Source organism: Typha angustifolia, chromosome 14 (genome assembly GCF_048772165.1).
Source record: "Typha angustifolia cultivar Huaian chromosome 14, ASM4877216v1, whole genome shotgun sequence".
In the NCBI taxonomy this organism is placed as follows: Eukaryota; Viridiplantae; Streptophyta; class Magnoliopsida; order Poales; family Typhaceae; genus Typha; species Typha angustifolia.
Genome location: NC_133252.1, coordinates 513,571 through 535,068, shown reverse-complemented (window position 1 = coordinate 535,068; position 21,498 = coordinate 513,571). Strand labels below are relative to the sequence as shown.

Sequence of the window (21,498 nt, the reverse complement as noted above, 5' to 3'; positions counted from 1 at the left end):
ATAGAATAAGACTACTTGTATTCCACTTAACTGGAGCTAGGTGAACATCAAACCCAACTTAGTGAATTATTCTTTCAATCACAACCTGAATTATGATAACCGAACTTATAAAGCAAGTTGTCTGCATTTGGATTTCTCCAATGAACAGTTATTATGACAACACTAATTCATCGAGTTCAAAGAAGGTACAAGTGAGAAGAAATCCATGATAGAGTCCAACAAACTCTGCGTCTTATCATCCACAAAATACTCAATCTAAGATCTCAAATCTTACATCAACTAGGAAAAAGAAAGATATAACTATTCATCGACTGTTATTTACCTTTTTCTCCATAATGGTGGTGTTCTGAAATCTCAGTATTGAGTGTTCCTTTAGCGTCTCCATCTGATCACCCCAAAAAAAAAAAAAAATCTAATGTCAAATAATGTGAAAAGTGCAAGTTGAAATAATGCATTTTTTTTTTCCAGTAGTCGAAAACAAAAGAAGTGCAATATAGCCATTGGAATTGAAAAGATGATGAACCGACCTTTTGATCTGTCGCTTTTACAAATCCAAACTTATTCATCCAGATGGATTGCTTCTCGTCATCAACAGGAGTTATAAGAAGCTCTACATTTAGATGTCTCACTAATTGCTCAATCAACGAAAGGAGAGTCCGACAAAGACCCTGCAAGAGAAGTATTTTTCTTTTCTTACCAATGCTTCTTAATTCAAATGTTTCTAGTTCCACGGAGATTTTATTAAATTTAATGGCATGTATTCAAAAGGCTCATGTACTTGTTAGGACAAAGAGTGATAGCCGCAAAAGCGCCTTCTTGCAATTGTAAGATTTTCAGTCACTGGTCCTTCAGGTATAGATGATAAGTAGGAAAAAAAAAAAAGGTTAAACTAATCAGCTCCTGGCTTTCCTACTTCATCATGATTTTCGTTCAAGCATTTGCCTATCGTTGCAGGGAGCTTGAGATTTTAAAAGGATTAAGTCATTAACATATAATCATTCAGGCCTTCTCTTTATTTCTCACGGTGCAGAAATGACCCTCCTCAATCTCTAACCTAACTAACACTTCAAAGTGGATGAGAGAATTTGAGGAAGGCTGCAAAAATGTCATTAGATCTTGATATTTAATTAAGTCAGGAAAAATATTATTTGAAAAGCATGCTCACCAGCCCCTGCCATTCTTTACGTGTGGCGATCAGAGGAAGCTCTGCAACATTTCGGCCAAATATTCTGATGATTGCAGCTGACACAACGACTGACCTGCATTCATCACATTGGTTGTGATAATCTACATTTACAAAAATATTGTGGACAAACATTGACCCACTTATTTGGGTTTGTCCATATTGCATAGTGGCGAATAATTAACTCCATTGTTGTGCAAGAAACATCAGAAAGCCAACAGAGCTTTTAATGGTCACTAGTAGAAATGTCTATAACAAGGGAAGTGCTTTTATTGTAAAGGAGCATACTTCACTTTTATTACTGCACAATGCATTCCTCGAAAATCCACGTAACGTTTTCCTGTGTCAACCTGTTTACTGCAAACATGAAGTTTGACTGGTTATTTAGCAGATCATGATGTAGCAACCAAGCAAAGAGTTGCAACTAATATAAGGTTTTCATACTATAGAACATACCCATAAACCATTGCGTATGTCCAAAAATCGCCTTCTGCAACTATAACATCAAATGCACCCTGAAGACAGATTTATTAAAGTTGAATGATTGCTAAAAGCAGCTGTCAGCATTCTACAGAATAGATGCAGATAGATGTGTAGTTCACAATTATTCCTCAACAGTGCTAAGCAATTTGGCTATCGCTAGTGAGTTATCCTACAACAATTTAGCAGCATTGATTGAATGGTACAAGAAATTAGTAACACTGTCAAGGTAATTTAGTGGTAAAAGTAGATAAAGATTACCGATGAACTGTGATGTCATCTAATGTTCTATTATCAACCTAATTCTACAGAGACACATCTTATCCATGTTCAAGCTCTGTCAGACGTTTATAAGGGACAACTAAAGATTCCTTTGGTCTCTACTATTCCCTCTAAACTTGCAGCCACCTCCTCCCAATTCCCTAATTCTGCTTTTTTCCTCGTCATCTTAATGAAATTGCACGGATTACCTGCCTTCTCATGCAAACAAGAATAGAACTACAATACTGTTAGAGTTTAGTGACAATTGAAGTATCTGGATTTCTTCTGAAACCAAGCAAAATATTAGGAAGACAGGAGAAAGGTCTGTAAAGAAATATAACTTAAAAGCCCAGAGCCCATTAAGCAAATTCCAATAAAAGCTCTGCTTCCAGAAAACTCAGGTTTGCAAAATTGAAGACAGCTTCTCCACACCCAAAAAGAAGAAAAACAAAAAAGATATAACTGTTCACAAGTGAAACTTACTTGAAAAACCTTAACAGCATCGGAAAGCAGCATATCATTTTGAGCAGCTTTGCCACTTAAAAGTTGCCAATCTATATCAGCTTCTGCATCACTAATCAAACCTCTCTCTCTGAAATTGTTCTTCAGTATACTAAGCAATGGACCAGGAATAACTTTTTTCCCAACATGGACTATAATTTCCAAAGCACAGCGAATTGCACTACAGTTTGCACCACAAACCCAAGTGAATCTGCGGACTTCCTGTAAGGAAGAATGAGCGAGACAGATGAATAATTTCTATCTTCAAATTATTCTATCAACTAAAAGAAGGCCAGAAATAGCCCATTGTCACCTGAACGTTTAGAGATTCAGGACTCTCTAAACAACAAATATGATACGCTTTGTCACACTAGAAAGGAAAAAAAATCATGCCATGAGTTCCAAAAGACAATATATTAGTAGGAAAAATGAATTCTAAGAAGAAAAATAAGCCAGGCCAACACCTTACTTGATTACAGAATATTATTGTTGCTCGAGTAATTACTCCCGATGTATCAGCAACATTCGACCTATACATGTTACAGTCACATAAAGGCATTAAGAAAAATGTGTGCAATTTGATACATAAGCATTACCAGAAGACTTAAATCAAGAGTAACTCTATTCAGTGAATTATGTGAATGTACGAATCCTACTTGCAGATGGTGCAGCAACCATCTTCTATTACTCGAGTTAATACACGTCTTAACCGAGGGTTGATTGGTCCAACAGCACTTGGAGCTGCAATGTTGGAAGCTACTCGAGATTCGAAACGGTTGACACAATAGGAACAAAGCCGTTCATCATTAGGGCCAATATGTAATTGCAAACAACCTGTAGTGTCGAAGTAGTAGAATAAACTCAAATGAGTATGATGTCAAAATAGAAGGCTAGAAACCAATAAATGATATCTAACACATAGTAGAGAAGAATATTGTTTATTAATCTATTGCATGTAAATTGTTAAGAAAGAAAAAAATCTATGCGAGAATCAAGCTTTTTCATAATAGAAGCATGAAAACTGACTCCTACTAGTGTAGTCCAGAGAGTTTCTGCCTATACACACTCTTATGTGGCTCATATATGCTTTGTCAACGGGATCTATTTATCTCAGACTTCTTGATATTGTAAGTTGAAGTACAAAATTTCTAATTCTATCCATGGCGAGAATGTTTGGATGCTGAGAGGCACTCTACTATGTTTTGTAATTGTATATTGGTATTACGATACTGATGAAAGATAAGTAAAAGATTGTAAAATGAATGTACATCTAGTAAGTTCCCAACTCCATAACCTGTTGTCCATTTTCTTTACCTTTTTTAATCCAACTATATAACCAGCTTTCATTTTGTCCTGCACTTTACCTTGTGCTTCCTAATAACTGGTAGCTTTGAGGTTTTGTGATTCTTAAAATTTATAAATAATAGGCACCTTTTAAAAAATTATGGTTATATATCGAAGATGCCAAAAAAGATCATCTTCTAAAATAATCGATCTGTTTAAGGATTTTATATATGAAATGACCATCAAGAAGAGAGCCATAATTTCAGAACATTTGCAAATAAACATGTTATATTATGCAAATAATCTGATGGGAACTGGTAAAATATGAAGCAGAAGTTTGTTATCCTGTCGTAAACATTTACCTGAATGAAAGAGCTTAGGGCATCCATCACAGTATACCAGTTCCCCTCCATCTCCACAGACTGAGCACAGATCCTCAGTGCCAATTGCAGCTGACTTTTGACCACTGAACAAATTTATTGACAATTCATGTAGTGTCTTTCCATCAGAAGTGTATATGTTATGATAGCTGCAAGGAGACAAAACCTCTGTTGAGATGAACTATTCATTTAGTTTGCCAATAAAAGAATCTTAATAACTAGGTTATTTGATAGTCAAACTCAAAAGAACACTAAATAGAAATACTCACGGTTGACGCCTTTGGGCCATCCCAGCATGAGCTTCAAACTGAGAAGGGCTAAGCTGATCACAGGAGAACATATTAAGATAGTAGACATTAAGCTTTGAACAGGGAAACGTACACATTAAGCTTTTCAGATTCCTTTTCATCAAAGAAATTACCTCTTCTTTGTGACAATCACACACTATACAATTTCCACGTTTATAACCTGTGAGTTGAATCTGTACGAAGAGTATGAGAAGATTGAGAGATTGAGATGGCACAGCCCAAAAGAAAATTAACCACTTCAAAGAGATATAAATAGGAGACCTTTCCCCTTATACGGTAAGTCAATTCAGTTCCATCAGGAAGACCGTTTTCTTGGAAAACCAATTGGTGCAACAAAATGTCCCTAAACAAAGAACGAGATCAAAAAACTTAAAAACCTAATGATCTCCAATAGAATTTTTTGGCACACTGTAACTGACTTTTTTATTGGATCACTTTGACTAGCAGGTTTCTGTTGGACAGAGTTGCCAGATGATTGTGAGAAATACAGCACCCTGGATATTTTATTAGAAAGCGTACAACTCATCAGTGAATATAAAAGATCTGCACTCAGCAATATAAGCTGTATCAAGTATAAAGAATTCTTTTCCAATTTGAGTACATATTGAAGTTTCACTAGTTATAACTTTGAAAGCGAAAATTAGAAGAGAAAAGGAATAAAAGAATAAGAAGCTTACAAAGGTTCTGGTTTACCTTTTATCCAATTCTGATGTGTCTTCCTTCTTGGAGCAATTAGTTGTGAAGAGATTTGAGGCCGTAAGTTTGTTGCCCTCTGCAACTGCCATTGAGGTGCATGGACAGTTCGCACTTAAAGCTGAATCTAGACTGCCTCCTCTCGCTGGATCAGCAATGCCTTCTGCGACTGACCCTTGGGAGCTAGATTTACATCAGCATAGTTTAGAATTCTATCAAGGTTTTTAATCATTCCTAGACCTCCAACAACAAAGTTAGCTAACTTCGCACGCATGACATAAAAGCACTCTCGGAGAAAACATGGTGCTAAAATAAGATCTGTAATTTTTCAGGAGAAAATGACATTAAAAGAAAAAAAACTGAGGTAGTGTTTTTACCGAAAAAATAATACTTTAATAGAAACATAAATAGAAGGTCTCCAGTGGTATGATTTGCTATGGGAGAACCAGAGAAGTACAATACACAAGGATAGTCATCTTCAATCGCATATATTTACTAGAGCCCATAACCAAATGTTAAATCTGCATTGCTTTCTCACTCCAGATCTGTCAAGATGTACAATGTCTTCAAACTATTGTTATAACATTGATCTTTAGACTTCTCCCCACGTAATTAAATCTCCTCAGGATCCACGTCTACTTGATAAACAAAGGATCCATCTTTAAGATGTTTAATAACAATGTTTCTACCGATGCTCCTCCAAGTGAGTCTATCATTAAATCATTCATTCTAGTTTAGTAATCTACCAATGCTAGATACTGTGTGTATTAAAAGTTGCTGACACTCTTTTGATTTACCTTTGGGCAGAACACAAATTTGCTGCTCTATAAAGATTATTGCCTCATTTTGGCAAAACTAATCTGACAACACAAATACTATTTGGTGAACATTGCACTCATGCTTTTCATCCTGATCACATATATCTACACATATATCTATCATGTCTACCTTCAGAAAAATCATAAAATATGTCTTGAGGGGCAAGGAAAATAATGAACAGAATACTTAAAGAAACATCTATTGTTTCTCTTGGACATTATCATCTTTTACAAATAAATGGGACCAATCTTATTTCAGAAAATAGTCTGTTAGTTTCCAATGTCAAACTCACCTTTGAGCTGAATGACGCTTGCTATCAACTTCTGGTTGGATCTTCTCAGCATTTGTGCTAATGTTCGGATTATCATCACCCATTCGAAACAAACCTATAAGAAACCAATCGATCCCATGAGAACAAAACTAAAGAATCCAGAAGAGCTGCAGAGGCGAAGCATCAAGAACCCATGCCACCTTTCCAATCCTCAAAAGATTTCAGATTGGGAGGGCGTCCGATCTTTTCTTTGACCATGTCTCCGAGCAAGTACAGTGGATTATTTTTCAGTTCTTTCACTAGATTATAAAGACTTATCCCACTCTCCAAGAATATGTGATTGTTTTGGTTGCTTGATGTCACCCCTGCGTGCTTTTCAAATTGGTATGCAGAAACAACCTGCAATTCATCGTGAAAAGAACATGAATTTTAATTTGTTCTCTCAGGATAATTCCAACTTTCAAGAAGAGAATCTAAATGCAAGAGAGAAAATGACTCACTTTAGTGCAGTTACAGGATGAACAGCCACAAAGTATACCAAGATCTCTTATGATTCCATGAACTTCTACCTGTAAAATTCACCAAATCCAACAAAGAAAACCGGGGAAATTCTTTTATGCTTAACAACATAAAATTATATAAAAAAACCTTACTGGTTCAGAAAGAAAAAGGTAAAAACTTCACCTCATCCTTCTTGTACCTAACTGTCAATCCTTCAAGAAGTCCAGTGGACAACAAGCCTCTCACATCCACGAGGAGGCTTCTCGGAGTATACCTCGTTAAAACCTTCGATTCCTTTGTATTTCTCGTGCAAGACGAAAAATCTACGCTGCAAAACGAAAAAGAAGAATAAGAAGGTCAGATTGACGCAAAACAAGAATGAATTGCTGGTTCACGACAGAATCGCAGCTCTGCGCTTCAATAAATGAAGCAGCCTACAATAAAACCTAGCAAACAAAAAACAAAAACAAAAACAAAAATCGAATCGAGGACAAGTCCGAGCAAGAACCAAGAAAAGTACCAGATTATCTAAAGCTTCACACAACAAAAAAAAAATCGAGATTAATCCGAAACAAGAACAAAATCCTCGTTCTTGACAGAAGCGCAGCTCCTTGATTTCAATGAATGGAGCAGCATGCAACGAAGCAAACAGCAAAAAGCATCGAATCGAGGACAAATTCGAACAAGAAGTGACAAAAAATCGACCGGACTTATCGAAGAAACCAATCGATTTCGATCAAATAAGAAACGGTTTAAAGAACAGATTGGGGGAAAAGATCCAAATCTTGGGAAGAATAGGGCTAGGATTTACACTGATTTCAATTGGTAAGGCGAAGATAGAACGAAATGAGACGAGGATGAGGGGTTGAAATAGGAGGGAGGGGGTCAATAAGGGTTTCTCCCAGCCGGCGGGAAAGGAGATGAGCAGGAGTTGCCATGGCGGTTGGAAGGATGGCGGGAAAACATGACGAGACGAGCAGGAGTATATTATGACGGTAAAATTTACAAATAACACCTTTTAATTTGTTTAATTATTATTTACCCCCTCGTCTTCTCGGATCTTTCATATTTCGATCCCTACTTTTACGGTTTTACCCTTTTATCAGCTCAGGAAAAAAAAATACACGTGCTATAGATAATAGATCCACTCTATTTGTCAAATAAAAGAAACAAAATATTATATAATTAATTTGTTTCGTTGAAGAATAAAGGTAGGGCTTCGATTTTTCTTTAAGCAATATAAATCAAAAGACAGGGGTTGAACTGCAAAATTACAATAAAGGCAAAACACAATAATTTTTATTATATATATATATATATATATATATATATATTAATTTAAGATAAATTATATACCTTGTATGAGAGAACGATTTGGTGCACTCTGTTGGAGCTTCGCTAGTTTCTTCAACCTTCTCCATTAGTCTATTGGGTCCATTGGTAGCCATGGATGAGGAGTTAGAACCTTCGAGGTTGATCTTTCTTACGACTCCAGTAACCTTGAAGATTTCATCGTAACAAAGCTTTCTGGGAACATTTTCGAGATGCTTGACGACTTGGTAGAGGCTTCTTCCATTGCTCAGAAGTATGTGATTGTTCTGGTTGTGAGTTCTCATCCCTGCATGCTTCTCGAATTCCACTGCTGTTAGTACCTGCAATTTATAATAATTAATTTTAATTCAATTTATACTTGCATCGATCTAACTCTTCCAGTTAAAAAGTAAAAAAAGAATTCACTTACTTGATCATTATAGTTGCATGACGTACAGCCGCATTGATATCCATTGCCTCTAATGAATCCTCGAAGCTCTACCTACGCATGCAAGTACGTAAAAAATTAATGCAGTAGCTTTGTATATTATCCATATGTAATTATGCATGCATGCAGAGAAGTAAAAGAGACGAGTAGATAGATGATATCACTTGGTGTTTCCTGGAGACGTATGTGATTGGCTCTCCTTCGAGTAATCGAGTTCCGAGGAGATCCTTAACGCTTAAGATCTGGACGCCATTATTGAAAGCTTCTTCACCTTTGCCTCTCTTGCATCCATCGTTGACAACAACTGATGACTTTTTTCTTGATCTGGATGACTTCTTCACCATGATTGCTTCTACTATTTATCTATCACTAATTTCATCAGCAATTTGTCTCCCCTCTTTTTTATTACCTTCGAACAAGGAACAATGCAGACGATCAATGCACTAGAAAGAGAAGATGCAAAATAGAAATATTAAGCAAGAGCTTTAATATGATACAATGGTGAGAAGAGAGAGAGAGAGAGAGAGAGAGAGAGAGAGAGCACAATCGTTACTCTTGCAAATTAACTATAATAAGAGTTTGAGTAGTATTAAGACTCTTCTCACATTGTACTGGCCTGATTTTATCGAGTTTTATTTATTTTTTTCATTTGTTATCAATACTATCTTCTCCGTATTTATCTACAAATTAATGTAAATATTATAAATGATTGATAATATAGTATTTAATTGATATAATATTTTTTATAAGCTATCTTATTAATAAAATAATTTCTATATATTCTAATAACATCAAAAATATAATATTAATAAACTAGTATTTTATCAAATAAATATTTACTCGTAGATAAAATATATAGTTACTATTTAAACTAAATATTAACCTAATCAGATCTTTCTTTTTTTAAATAATGAAACAAAAAATGGTAAAACATTAATATAATATTATTAATAATCTAGTGTTTTAAATAAAATAAAACATATAAAAGTGTAAATATTTTAGTAATATTAATAATGTCATATTGCAAAGATATATCAAAAAATATATATTCCATGTAAAATAAAATTTCATTATGTTAGACTATAAAATATAAATAAATATATATATATATATATTAAAATAATAAAATTGTATAAGCATAGCTTTGCACATTTATCTCCTTAGTTGCAAGAGTAACTCCTAAGCATTACATACATAAAAAATATTAATTTATTTATCATCTATTACATCAATCTACATATTAATAGAGTAATAAAATAAATCTCTTATTTTGATAGTAATAATTTTTATTTCACCTCTATCTCTATTCCCAATGTGAACCATATATTAGAGCCACAAATGAATGAAACCTATTTTTCCACAAAAAAAATTTATTGCTCCTACAGGCGCAAATGCACAATGGCAGTGGTCGTGATGGAATTTTTTATTTTATTATTTGTTTTTATCGACTATGCTCATTATAATCATCGCCCAGGATTTCTCACAAAATCATCACCCTGCATGCTTTAAGTCGAGAGTTAAAATAGGGTAAAGAAGCAATGCAAACTCAGATGTTATTCTGTAGATAGGAGAAGTAGCTTACAAAGCCACTCTTATATCTGAGATCTATCTGTTTGCTATCATCTATCACAGCTTTGCCACAATGACAATAGGAATTGCATTTCTGCAGGCAAAGTGTGTTTCAAGTCAAAGACTCAGAATCACCTTGCTTGAAGTTGTGAAGCAATCACCACACTAACAACAAGATTACCACATCGAAGACAATTGCAAGTAATGAATAACTTCTGTGAGGCATTCAAGCAAAAGTAACTCATGCAATTATCAATCCTTAAAGGACAGATCCAAATACTCTTTGTTGCCTTTATGGTTCCTTCTCCATTCAGCTCCCTACAATAGAAAAAGCAGCAAAATATCCAATGGCCAAAGGTAAGAACACTTTGGAATGAAGGAGGGCTTATTCAACTAGTAATAGTTTGATGCCACAAAGAACATCAGGTGTCTTCTTACAAGCAACTGTACCATGACTAGAATATTATATGCATCGAGAAGCTACGCTACAGCGATTATGTTACAAAAGCAAGCTCAATCTAGCTTCCCAGAAGTTGATAGAATTTTCAAGTGTCAACTACCAGCATATGATAAGCGAATTCAAGCTTCTTGTCCTCATCAATTCTGCAGAAAACAAGCAGATTCTCAACTCCCAACATTATCTTGGCCAGCTAGCAGAAAACAATGAAATGCTGCTTATTCTGTATTCGAGGATTAACACATTACAAGTAAGAAACTCTAATAAAGGATTGTGGTCTTCTGCATTAAGCCCCAAACTTTTAAAGTAGGATAAGTACCTTAGAGGAGATGAAATATTCACTGTCGTATTCTTCATAATCATGCCCATAAATATAGGGCATAAACAAGGAAGAAGAAGACGGTAAGGAGCAGAAATGCTGGAAAAATGTCTTCAAACCTAAAAATGAACTTAACCCCATCAAACCAACTGATACACTTGGTCTAACCTTTTACACCCTCCCCATGAAAGATATTATCATCAACAACTATGATGCCTTTGTGAAGTTATTTAATCGTAAGCTTCTCAAAAGATATTTATCCAATTCTACAGTTTTCATGTTGTGCTAGAATATAATTCTTCAATAGAAAGGTCATTACTCTCTCTTGGAAAGCAGACTGATTCCCTCTATAACAACTAGAAACTTATAATCATCCGGATGAACATATGTTGTTGACAACTCCCTATTGACCTTTTACAATTAATAACTATCCAGTGAAGTCAGGAAACAATAAATACATGATAATGGAAAGCAAACATCCATGCTCTTCATCTTTCCAGCCCACTGCCACCTTATAACCAAGTTCTAACTTCCAATGACAACTTAGCATTATCTTTTTGAAGATATGACAAGCACTTTAAAAACCAAATAGTAAGGACACTTTTATAGAGAGAGAATAATGGATAAGGCAGAACAAAACCAGAAAGCTACAAACTAATCTGAATGTTTTTCAATAGTACCACTAATGATGATCAATCTAATTCAAGGACAAGAAACAAATGGAAAAAACAACAGGAAGATTCATGAGAGAGAGAGAGAGAGAGAGAGAGAGAGAGAGAGAGAGAGACTCAACATGTACTAAGTACAAAACAAAATAACACAGTTAAGCATACATTGCAGTCAATAGAAACAGGCTAAAAAGTTTTGCCTAATCGTCTAGAGCTGCAAACTTTTGCATATATTAGCTTGCAGATATGAGGCTACAAGCAGACACTCATCACATAACTTCCACAGATCATCTGATACACCCGAGGGCAAAAAGTATAAAACAACCCGGACAACAAGCTTAAACCTACCCAATCCACCATCCTTCAACTATAAGCATTCACTAAAAAGCAACCAAAGTGCATGTAGAGTACCTCCTCAGTCCTCAACAGAACCAAGTAAGAATAATCAATTGGCACGGCCTCTTATGACATCAAGGCCCATTTCAGTTGGATCAGTAGCTTGCAATTCCACTTGGATACCATCCAGCTCCCTCTTGAACCGCTCCTTCGAGCTCGCATAAAGCATCTTACTCCTCACTCTTGCAATATCAGGGGACCTTCACAAGAAAATGATGGAAATCAAATGTTCTACATTCAATGTGCCAAAAGCCTAAAAATTTCAATCAAACTAATGGAAAAATAAAAAGAATTACCATGCAATGAAGAAGATCTTGCTTTTCTGGCAATTCTCTTCAGTCACAAAATCAAAGTCATAGATGGCGTATCTGCATTCATTGGAAGGAAGGCCAGCAGTGAAATCATCGTAGCTCAAAGTTGGCTCACCGAGCTTCTCCACGACAACATGCTTTGACTTCTCATCAATCTTGTAAATTATGTAGCGATAAGTCCTTTTTGCCTTCAATTCCAAGAATTTCAGCTTGCAATCATCATCAACAGCCATTCCTGAAGCTGCGTTGGCCTGTAAAATGCAAACGCACATAAATAAGATGACATCACTTCCATAAGAGATCTAAATCGAGACAACTAACTGCAAAAAAACAATTTTGGATAACAGCATACATTCAACTACAGACTGATAAATGTAATTTCAGAAGAAATAGAAAACAAGGAGACAGTAAGATCAAGTCAACTCGAGATCTCCATGAAAACAGAAAAATCGTAGATCTAAAATAACATAGTAGAAGATTACCAGAGCCAGCCCATTATTACCCAAAACTCCTGCACGAATCTAATTGGCAGCATAGTGTAGATCAAAATTTTACCTTCCTTCTCCCCGAATAAACGGCACAAATAACTCAATTAATCCAGTCATGATATCGGAAAAAATATCCCTTTTTAAGCGAATTAATCAGCTAGCACACAGAAGCCAACGGTGGCCAAACGAAAAGAAATCCTCAAACAAAACCCCCATAAAAACAATAACCAAGCCGATACCGAGAGCTAAATCCATTCCGATGAAACGGATTCGCGGAGTCGACCGAAACGGATACCACCGAAATTAGGAAAGAAAAAAGAGCACCAAAAAGTGGAGAGAAACACGGAAGCAGCTCACAAACCCTAGCGGAGTAGAGAAGAGGTGTACCATACCATTTTTGGATGTCTACGATCGGAAGGAAGAACGCGAAGGATGCGGCAGCGAGATCGGCGGAGAAAATCTAGGGCTCCAAGATCGGAAAGGAGCCCCCCCTTTTTGATCGGTCTATGGAGTTGCGGGTGGTGGCTGTCTTCCTTCTGATATAGCTAAAAAAAAAAAAAAAGCTAAGCGCGTTGGTCATCGTTTCCGGGCCCGGTTGTAAAGTAACAGAGAGCCAGTCATACGACGCCACGTGGAACGTCGTCAGTCATACGCGCCACCTCCGTGAGGTAGCGGGCTTGCTTGGGTCTGATGTTACGAAATTGCCTGCAGTTGTTAAGATAATTTACGATATGTGCCATTTTGGTTTGGTGCGATAGTGGACCAGCCTGGTGGCCGTGGTTGGATTATTGAGTTGCAGCTGGCCAACTTTAAGCATGTATACTGTAGTACTGTTGCTAGCTAATTATATGTACAAATTTCCATTTATTCTTATCAATATGGGTTTATTATTCTAGAGATTGATGGATTATAATTTGTAATAAATTGGAGCAGTTTACATAATTAAATTAGAATTCGATTAATTTGTGTTATTTCGCTTCCGAACATTTGATTTAAGTCAAGCAAATGGGTTTCGTATTTCTATATCCAAGTCACCGAGCGTATTCTTAGCCGTCGATTCACTTCGAGATTTAACGGACTTGATTGTCCCATTTCATCGATCCGAGGCCTCTTACCAGAACCAATCAGAATCGACCAGCATCTTCTATAAATAAGAACCAATACCTTCCCTGATTTCCAATATCTTCTTCGTTGCTATCGTCTCTTTTTTTCTTCAAAACCACTCGATCTCTATTCCCTCTCCCATGGCGCCCAAGGCCGAGAAGAAGCCGGCGGAAAAGAAGCCCGCGTCCGAAAAGCCAGCGGAGGAGAAGGAGAAGAAGACCGTCGCCGAGAAGGCTCCCGCGGAGAAGAAGCCCAAGGCGGAGAAGCGCCTCCCTGCTTCTAAGGAAGGCGGCGGAGACAAGAAGGGGAGGAAGAAGAAGGCGAAGAAGAGCGTGGAGACGTACAAGATCTACATCTTCAAGGTTCTCAAGCAAGTCCACCCGGACATCGGCATCAGCAGCAAAGCCATGGGCATCATGAACTCCTTCATTAATGACATCTTCGAGAAGCTCGCCCAGGAGGCTTCTCGCCTCGCGCGGTACAACAAGAAGCCGACCATTACCTCCCGCGAGATCCAGACCTCGGTGCGCCTCGTCCTCCCAGGAGAGCTCGCGAAGCACGCTGTCTCCGAGGGCACCAAGGCGGTGACCAAGTTTACAAGCTCTTAGTTCGATGGGGTTCTTTCCTGACCTGTATCTGAAAATCTAGGGTTAATTTGGGGGTATTTTGATATAGTTTAGTAGCTTGGTTACAGGATAGAGTCGGATGTAACATAGAAGTATGCTATCCTTTTGTAATCTTGACCATAATTTAAATTGCATTGCAAGCAAGAAAACTCTTGACCTGGATATGGTTGGTGAAGTGTATCATCTCACCTAAGCGTTGCGTTGTTGGTGTTCTTATTGCGACTTGTAAGCTAACACAAATATCCTCGTCTAATACTCAAAAAGGAAAAGTGCACGAATTATATGCTAGTATACATGCTGTAAATAAATCTGGTACAAATGTTCTTAAATTATCAAAAAGAAAACAAAATCTCCATTACCAGTTAGATCTTATGGAAAAGTTGGGCTGCTAAATGCTGCCTGGTCTTGATCACTAGAAAGAACCTCTCGATGGATATCTTCACTTTTAATTCCATCTCCAAGCTGAGTCTCAATGATCCGTGTGCAATTGTAATCAAGTCCTTTCTACCAACTAATTGCTTGAGTGAAACTGGGAACAGGAATCTAGGTAATGCATACATACTTCAACACAAAAGAGTAGTATGTGATTTACAATGAGTACTAAATTACCTGTGGAGGTGGCAATAGCACTTTGATTTGCCAAGAGTGGTTCTCAGGATGGGGCAAAGATCTCAGCTTTTGTAGATAATGCTCCAGAGTTTGCGAATTCTCGTCTATCTTTTCACTGGCCATTGTATCTTCAGCCAGTTTTATTGCTGCCTTATGAGACAGCTCAAACTTATCTCCGGCGTACTGCAGCTGCCGAGCAGTGTCTTCCTTTCCAAGCGATAAAAGAGCAATAATCAGGGACTTGAGTTCACATTGAGCACCGGCAGTTAGAGACATTCCCTTCATATGCTCCACAAGTGCCATCTCCTCTCCAGGGCTGCAGCATTCATAAGTTTCATATTGGATAAGGAAAATAAAGAAGAAAAAGGATATCAAATGTAATAATCAAGTCAATTCTAAACTCTCTCTCTGGGATCATTCGACAAATTCCTCTTTCATTTTACTATGGTCCCAATAGGTGGATGTGCAAGAAAATTCTATAGAAAGAAAGAGGGTTTTCACATATTACCTTCCTGCGCGTATTTTTCCACCCTTCTGTCCTCTCGCTGCATGTGCTTTACTGGCTTTGCTTGAGGTGAGGGAAGAACGAGAGGTCCTCAATGTCCTGTTGAGTTAGAAGACAATCGAATGTGAGGCTATCCAGTGAATATAACAAACAACCGACTATTATAAGAATGGCATAACTATTGATGCAGCAAGAATACCGATTTACTTCTAACAGAAGTTATGCTACTTTAGATCTGAGTCCTGCTATGCAAGAAACTTTAACAATAGTTCTTTTAGAGATTTATAAGAGCAGCACTTAAATAACAACAGCTGTTACGCAAACAACTTCTTTGACTATATCTAAACCAATTGTAGTGCATAGAGTCAGGTAAGTAAAGGGTTCCACATGGAGAAGGCAGGAAGTGATTTTTAGGTACAAAGTTAGTTTCCGACTATAATAAAAAAAATAGATTGTTCAGCAATTGAATTGGCTCTTTTGTTCACAAAGATGAGAAAGTTGAAAGCAGCGAAAGGATAAACATATATTGTGGGTTTGTACACTCATGCCCCTCTCTCCATCCCTTGTCTTGTATACAGTTCACCTGATTTTTGCTTTGATTCTTAATATATTCTCTACAAGGACTGCATTAGAAATAAATAATTAGGAATGGGAGATTATACCTTGTAGTATATGCACTCATTCCACTGAAACTACTTGTTTCTGAAACAATATCATACTCAGCATCACTCATTGACTTGTCCTCCAACTGAATTTTAGCAGTAAGCACCAGCCTTCTCTGACGCACAGCCAAATAGCGGGCCAAGTATTTTCCTAACTTTTCTGATCCTTCCTGGTATTCAGATATCAATGTGGACGCGCACTCCAAGGCTGCATCTCTGACATCAGTGACTAGATCCTCCCTTCCATGCATATAGGCAATTCTAAGAGCCTCTTCCCATTTGCGTGCCATTATATAATAACGAACACCTCTAACAAAATCCTTGCAATACTCAAGTGCAATTGTGGCAGCCTCTGCTGGCTTCCCAAGTTCTTGAAATTCTTCACAGAGTTCATTTGCTAGTTGAAGAATTTCTTCTTTTCCTAGCTTTAGAATTGCAGCTACTGTAAGAACACATTTCCAATCACCACAAGAACGATATGCCTTCAAAGATTTCTGATACGAGGAACAACATAAATAAGTTGTAGCAGCATCTTCAAAGCATTTTGCAGCATAAAGATGGTCACCCCATGCCTCCAGAATCTGCCTCTTCTTGGCAGGGTCAGTGAACAGTTGAAGGCCGAGGGAAAAAAGTTCAGGATTACTATTCAACAGATTCATGCAATCTTCGTGATAATCATCACCTGCTGAAACAATATGTTTAAGGGCACTATCATATCTGTTCAGTCTTAGATCAATCTTATACCTCATAATCACAGGAGACAAGCATTCCAGTCCTTTGAGAAAAGGAAGGAACTCTTTTGGATCTTTCTGAGAGTTCAAAGCAACAATAGCTGCAAGATTCAGATCATACAATCCTAAAGCAGCATCATAAACAGCTTCTGGGTCTGTCAACCATAATAGATGCTTTAGAGATTCTTCAGCAGAGGGATATAGTTTTCTCCTAGCATCATCTGCACCCAGAAGTTCCAATTCACGAATGACTTTTATTCTGTTAAGTGCTTCCTCCAATGCAGGAGGCTCAGTACGAGCTAGAGTGGTCAATATGCAGAGTTCTCTTGCTGGAGTTTCCTGTACTTGTTCCTCGAGAGCCTTACGAACTGCTGTCAGCACAGAAGAAACCTTGCTCTCTTTGCAATCACTGGGAGAGTTATCTGCATATTCAGTTGAGGTTTCATTAGGCAGAGATATATAAGTCTTGTACAATGTATTAATGACATTCTCCTTCTTGACTGCACAAATGAATTCTGTGATATGGCCAAGATTATTAACTTGACTAACAAACTCTGCAGCTGATTTAACAAAAGCTCTCCATCCACAATAGTCAACAAGGACATTAAAATCTATCCTTTGTCGTCTTACCATGACCATTGCATCTCTAAAACGTCTCTGGACCAAAGCATTAATAATTGACACAAGAACTAGTTTTCTGGGGTAGATACATTCTAGGTTACCCCTACAAGTTTGCAATAAGGCCGCAGCTTCATCCCCATGGAGAACACCAATCAACTTTGCACCTTTCTCCCATATAGTCACATGGTCTTTGCCTTCTTCTTCTTTATTATGATTACTACTGTAGCTATCAATTTTTACTTCCATATTTCCACATAAGATGTCATTTATATTAATAATAAACAAAAGATCCTGTTTACTGGTAAAAAGCAAGTGTGCCACCACTTGCTCAGCAGATCCAATTGTGTTACAATAAAATGCAAAGCTGCTGCAACTGCTGGTCAATGTTCTCTTGCCCACATGCAACCTACCATTGTCATCAAGCCCAAAAAGCAGAGGTCTAGCAACACCTTTAGCATGACAAAGAACTGCTTTCATCGAAGGGCATGAGGATGGAAATTTATATTCAGAATCAAGCTCACTAAATTGCAAGCCTGTAGGTATTCTCAAGGAACCCGTATTTGAAGAGTATTCCACAACATTTCCTCCACTAAACTGAATAAAGGCTGAACATCTCTTTGCAGGGTTAGGAACAATACAAATTACTGGGCCATCTAGAGAGACTGTCTTGGTCACTTTTGCTTGCCAACCTGAAGAACTCACTGAACCAGGCAAAGAGTCCTCGGAGCATACAAGTTCAATCTCATGCAAAGAAAAGCAAGAGGTCCTTTTCTTCTGTTGATGATCAACCACAGTATCAATCATTGATGCTGTTGAACAATAATCAGCACAACAACAAGATACACTAAGCAGAAGATGTGAATCTAACCAAGTGAGATGTGTAAAGCTCTCCATTCTTGAATCAGAATGACAAACTTCTATGCTGAACTGGCTGCCTTCAAATTGGTCCCAAGTATCTGTCTCAGGAAGTTCCACCACACACAAACTGCCATCAGAGAGAAATGCAGCCAAATGACTTTTTGAGCTCTTAGAAACAAAAGATATATCCCTAACAGAACTCTGAAATTTGAGGTTAAACAAAGCCATTGGAGGTGGAATGAGAGATAGAGCTAGAGGAGTCACTAGTATGTTGGAGTCATCAATAACTAATGCAGTTGAAGTCTCAGTGACAGCAGAAGTCCAAGCGAACTTGTAGTTCATGATATGCCCGCCTAGTGTCCAACAAACCAGATGTAGTGGCTTTGTTGGGTCCCAAGTGAACTTCACTCCCTCTTTCTTTGAGTATTTTATTTCTTGTTTTAAGTACCAATGGTTGTTGCTACAACACCAAATTTTGATAGCATCATACTGTGAACAAGTAACAGAAGCAGCTAGAAGTTCTGAATTGCAATTCCATTTTAAGATCTCAATTGCTGCTTCCACTGGCTCGCCAATGGGAAAAGAACTTCTCTCCAGACCGTTTTTCTCAAAGAAAACCACAAGAGGACATTTGCTTTCTGCCTTCTGGTCATAAGCAGCAGCCACCTTAGCCCCACTTGGCATCCAATCTAATGATGCTCCCATAAAAGCCTTGGGCTCTGAAGTAGAAAGCAACATTCCAGATTCACGTTCCCATATCATAAGCTTTTTCAGGCAAGCAGAATTGTCAACTCCACCAAGAGTGGCAAAGTACTTTCCATCACCTCGCCAAGATATGGGGCTTTGTGTCTGACTACTGGAAGGACCATCAGGGTCATCTGCGAGCACACCCTATGAACAAACATATTCAGATATGCATTTTGCAGAATAACGAATTAATGTTTCCACCAGATATTGATACTGTTATTCATCCAATGAGGTAACTATGTGCAATTAAATTCACTAACTCACACGTAAGAACATTAAAACACTTGGAACTAAAAACCTTGGAGGGGTATGATATGGTTTCTCACCAGCAAATACAAAACAACAACATGAACTATGTTTCTTAGAAATGCAACTATACAACTACATACTCCACTAGAAAAGGTAAGGATTGTTAAGTACTAAAAGAAGATGAGTAGTTTTACCATGATGAAAATTTGGCTGGTAAACATGCTTGCATGACTGTGGCCATGCTTGGTGGAGATCAAATCCTGATTCCCCAGTTATGAAGACAAAAACAATTATAGAAAAACGGGTGATAAGACTTGACTTACATTAGAAATTTGGGCATCAAGACCAGCTTCATACAATACTTCCCAATCATGTGTCATGACCAATAATTGCCCTAACCCAGCGGTTACAGAAAGAAGAGCTCCATCTGGGCTAGAAGCAATGCCCGTAACACCACCCTCAACTCTCCCAACAACTTCAGTTGCTTTATCATCCACATTATACAGTATTAGGCAACCACTTGAAGATCCGATTATTAATGCCTCCTTCTCCATTAGATAATCCATCGCAACGATGTTTTCACCAGGTTCTAAAGTAACTTCCTCAGCTTCTGAAGCTAAAAGAGCATTGCTCCAAGGAGTTCTTTTCTGTACAGACAAAACAGTCAGACAAAGAACATGGTTGTTCTGTAGTTAAAATTGTCACCCAGAAACAAGCCTGTAAGCATTTCGATACAAAGCAATATCTTTTCAGAAAATTTGTTACCTAGGGCCTAATTCTTGCGGGGAAAATTCAAATGTTGGACCATATAAATTTAACTCGTGTATTCACACTGTTTTTATTTGTGTGATAATAGACTATCAAAAACTACAATTTTCCAAAAACTTGAAATTATCTCCATATATTCGTTCTTTGTCACTAAATCTAGCACGATTCTCCCACCCTTCTTAATAGCCTTCTTTTTTTGTGTGCATTTCATGGCATTTGTTGTTAGTTATGTATTTAAAATTCTCTCTCTTGCGTACCACCAACGATAATTCATATTCTAATATTTATAACACAGAAACAACAAAAATTAAACAAAGAATAAAAAATTCAGAAAAACACTATGCTTACTTCCGACGACGAAGGGAGGTGAAGGGTGTAGATGAGATTAGCCGAGGAAGCGAAGAATACACGGCTGCGCTCGATGTCGAAGGCAGAGAGGATAATGGTTTCGCCCTCGAACTGGAGATCGAGCTGGAGCGAGAGCTCGCTCACGAGCTTTAGGTTCTTCATCCCCGCCTTGGCTGTGGAGGAGAGCGATAGAAGAGCTTTGGAGAAGAAGGGAAGAGGCGAAGAGCAGAGGAAGAAGAAAAGGTTTTCGTGCTCGGGAGTCGGGAGTAGGGTTTAGGAGGATCGAATACTAACGGGTATTCCCACCCACTCGGCCCATTCGCGTGCAGTCCAATCCTCTTGTTATGGGCCGGGCAGAAAATAAGATCCGATAATTGATAGATCCAATTAGGATATCTTTTTCCCCCAAATATCATTATATTTTTTTTTAAACAAATTTTATTGTTCAAGAAGTCTATAAGTTATAAATAGTTTGGAGAATTCCTTGATGTAAAAATATTTAAGGCCTCATGGTATATTAGATAATAAGTTTACAACTTGTTCGGCCCTATTCAATCTAGGTATATAAAGGTTTATTATTGCGTTGAGCCGTTGTACAACTAAATTATTTATCTAAGCCAAATGTTATTGAACCAATAGTCTATGTTATTGAACCAATAGTCTAAGTCTTAAGTATATTAGGAAGCACTCAAAATTTAAGTTTTGTAACCGGTTAAATAGGTGATTATTTATTTCTTAGTTTTTTTAGCATATAAATCCTCATTTTATAATTATATTATTTTATACTTTTATAATTATATTATTTAGTAATTTATCAAATAAAATACATATATACTCTTAACTAAGACTACATATATAACGGAACAAATGTATTTTTATTTTTTATAGTTAATTTGATAAAAGTTTAATTAAATTTTACTTCTTTAATTATTTTTTAAATTATATATATATACGTAATTTAACTTTTTTTTAACTTATATATTAATTTTTAATGTAATGTAATGTGACTCAGGATGATAGCT

At 37.2% G+C, this 21,498-nt stretch overlaps 4 protein-coding genes across 7 annotated transcripts; 1 reads left to right on the top strand and 3 right to left on the bottom strand.

Annotated features, from left to right (window-relative positions):
• Nucleotides 1-31: 31 nt before the first annotated feature.
• Nucleotides 32-8,825, bottom strand: LOC140776397 (uncharacterized). Of its 2 annotated transcripts, XM_073120099.1 has the most exons (22): nt 8,605-8,825; nt 8,423-8,494; nt 8,038-8,333; nt 6,865-7,009; nt 6,681-6,749; nt 6,381-6,579; nt 6,202-6,295; nt 5,091-5,273; nt 4,817-4,891; nt 4,659-4,740; nt 4,511-4,570; nt 4,359-4,411; nt 4,072-4,238; nt 3,082-3,259; nt 2,895-2,955; nt 2,739-2,795; nt 2,408-2,647; nt 1,640-1,698; nt 1,472-1,540; nt 1,166-1,259; nt 528-668; nt 32-385 (listed from the first exon to the last, which is right to left on the bottom strand). In XM_073120099.1, exons 1-22 carry the CDS (start codon nt 8,782-8,784, stop codon nt 305-307), a joined length of 2,655 nt encoding a protein of 884 aa, XP_072976200.1. In that variant the 5' UTR covers nt 8,785-8,825; the 3' UTR covers nt 32-304. The 2 variants fall into 2 exon arrangements, with proteins under 2 accessions (XP_072976200.1, XP_072976201.1); XM_073120100.1 differs by lacking the exon at nt 2,739-2,795.
• A 1,551-nt stretch (nt 8,826-10,376) lies between these two features.
• LOC140775823 (actin-depolymerizing factor 7-like) lies at nt 10,377-13,200 on the bottom strand. 2 transcript variants are annotated; one of them, XM_073119269.1, is made up of 4 exons: nt 13,041-13,200; nt 12,146-12,411; nt 11,865-12,049; nt 10,377-10,612 (listed from the first exon to the last, which is right to left on the bottom strand). In XM_073119269.1, exons 1-3 carry the CDS (start codon nt 13,041-13,043, stop codon nt 11,899-11,901), a joined length of 420 nt encoding a protein of 139 aa, XP_072975370.1. In that variant the 5' UTR covers nt 13,044-13,200; the 3' UTR covers nt 10,377-10,612; nt 11,865-11,898. The 2 variants fall into 2 exon arrangements, with proteins under 2 accessions (XP_072975370.1, XP_072975369.1); XM_073119268.1 differs by lacking the exon at nt 13,041-13,200 and having other exon boundaries at nt 12,146-12,447.
• A 627-nt stretch (nt 13,201-13,827) lies between these two features.
• LOC140775822 (probable histone H2B.1) lies at nt 13,828-14,540 on the top strand. Its single transcript, XM_073119267.1, has one exon. The coding sequence runs from the start codon at nt 13,893-13,895 to the stop codon at nt 14,358-14,360; it is 468 nt and encodes a 155-aa protein (XP_072975368.1). The 5' UTR covers nt 13,828-13,892; the 3' UTR covers nt 14,361-14,540.
• LOC140775821 (elongator complex protein 1) lies at nt 14,529-20,747 on the bottom strand. 2 transcript variants are annotated; one of them, XR_012106817.1, is made up of 7 exons: nt 20,477-20,747; nt 19,684-20,007; nt 16,155-19,255; nt 15,496-15,591; nt 14,988-15,303; nt 14,738-14,907; nt 14,529-14,627 (listed from the first exon to the last, which is right to left on the bottom strand). XR_012106817.1 is itself a non-coding variant. In XM_073119266.1 (6 exons), exons 1-6 carry the CDS (start codon nt 20,636-20,638, stop codon nt 14,890-14,892), a joined length of 4,017 nt encoding a protein of 1,338 aa, XP_072975367.1. In that variant the 5' UTR covers nt 20,639-20,747; the 3' UTR covers nt 14,651-14,889. The 2 variants fall into 2 exon arrangements, 1 of the variants encoding a protein (XP_072975367.1); XM_073119266.1 differs by lacking the exon at nt 14,529-14,627 and having other exon boundaries at nt 14,651-14,907.
• Between the last annotated feature and the right edge of the window lie 751 nt (nt 20,748-21,498).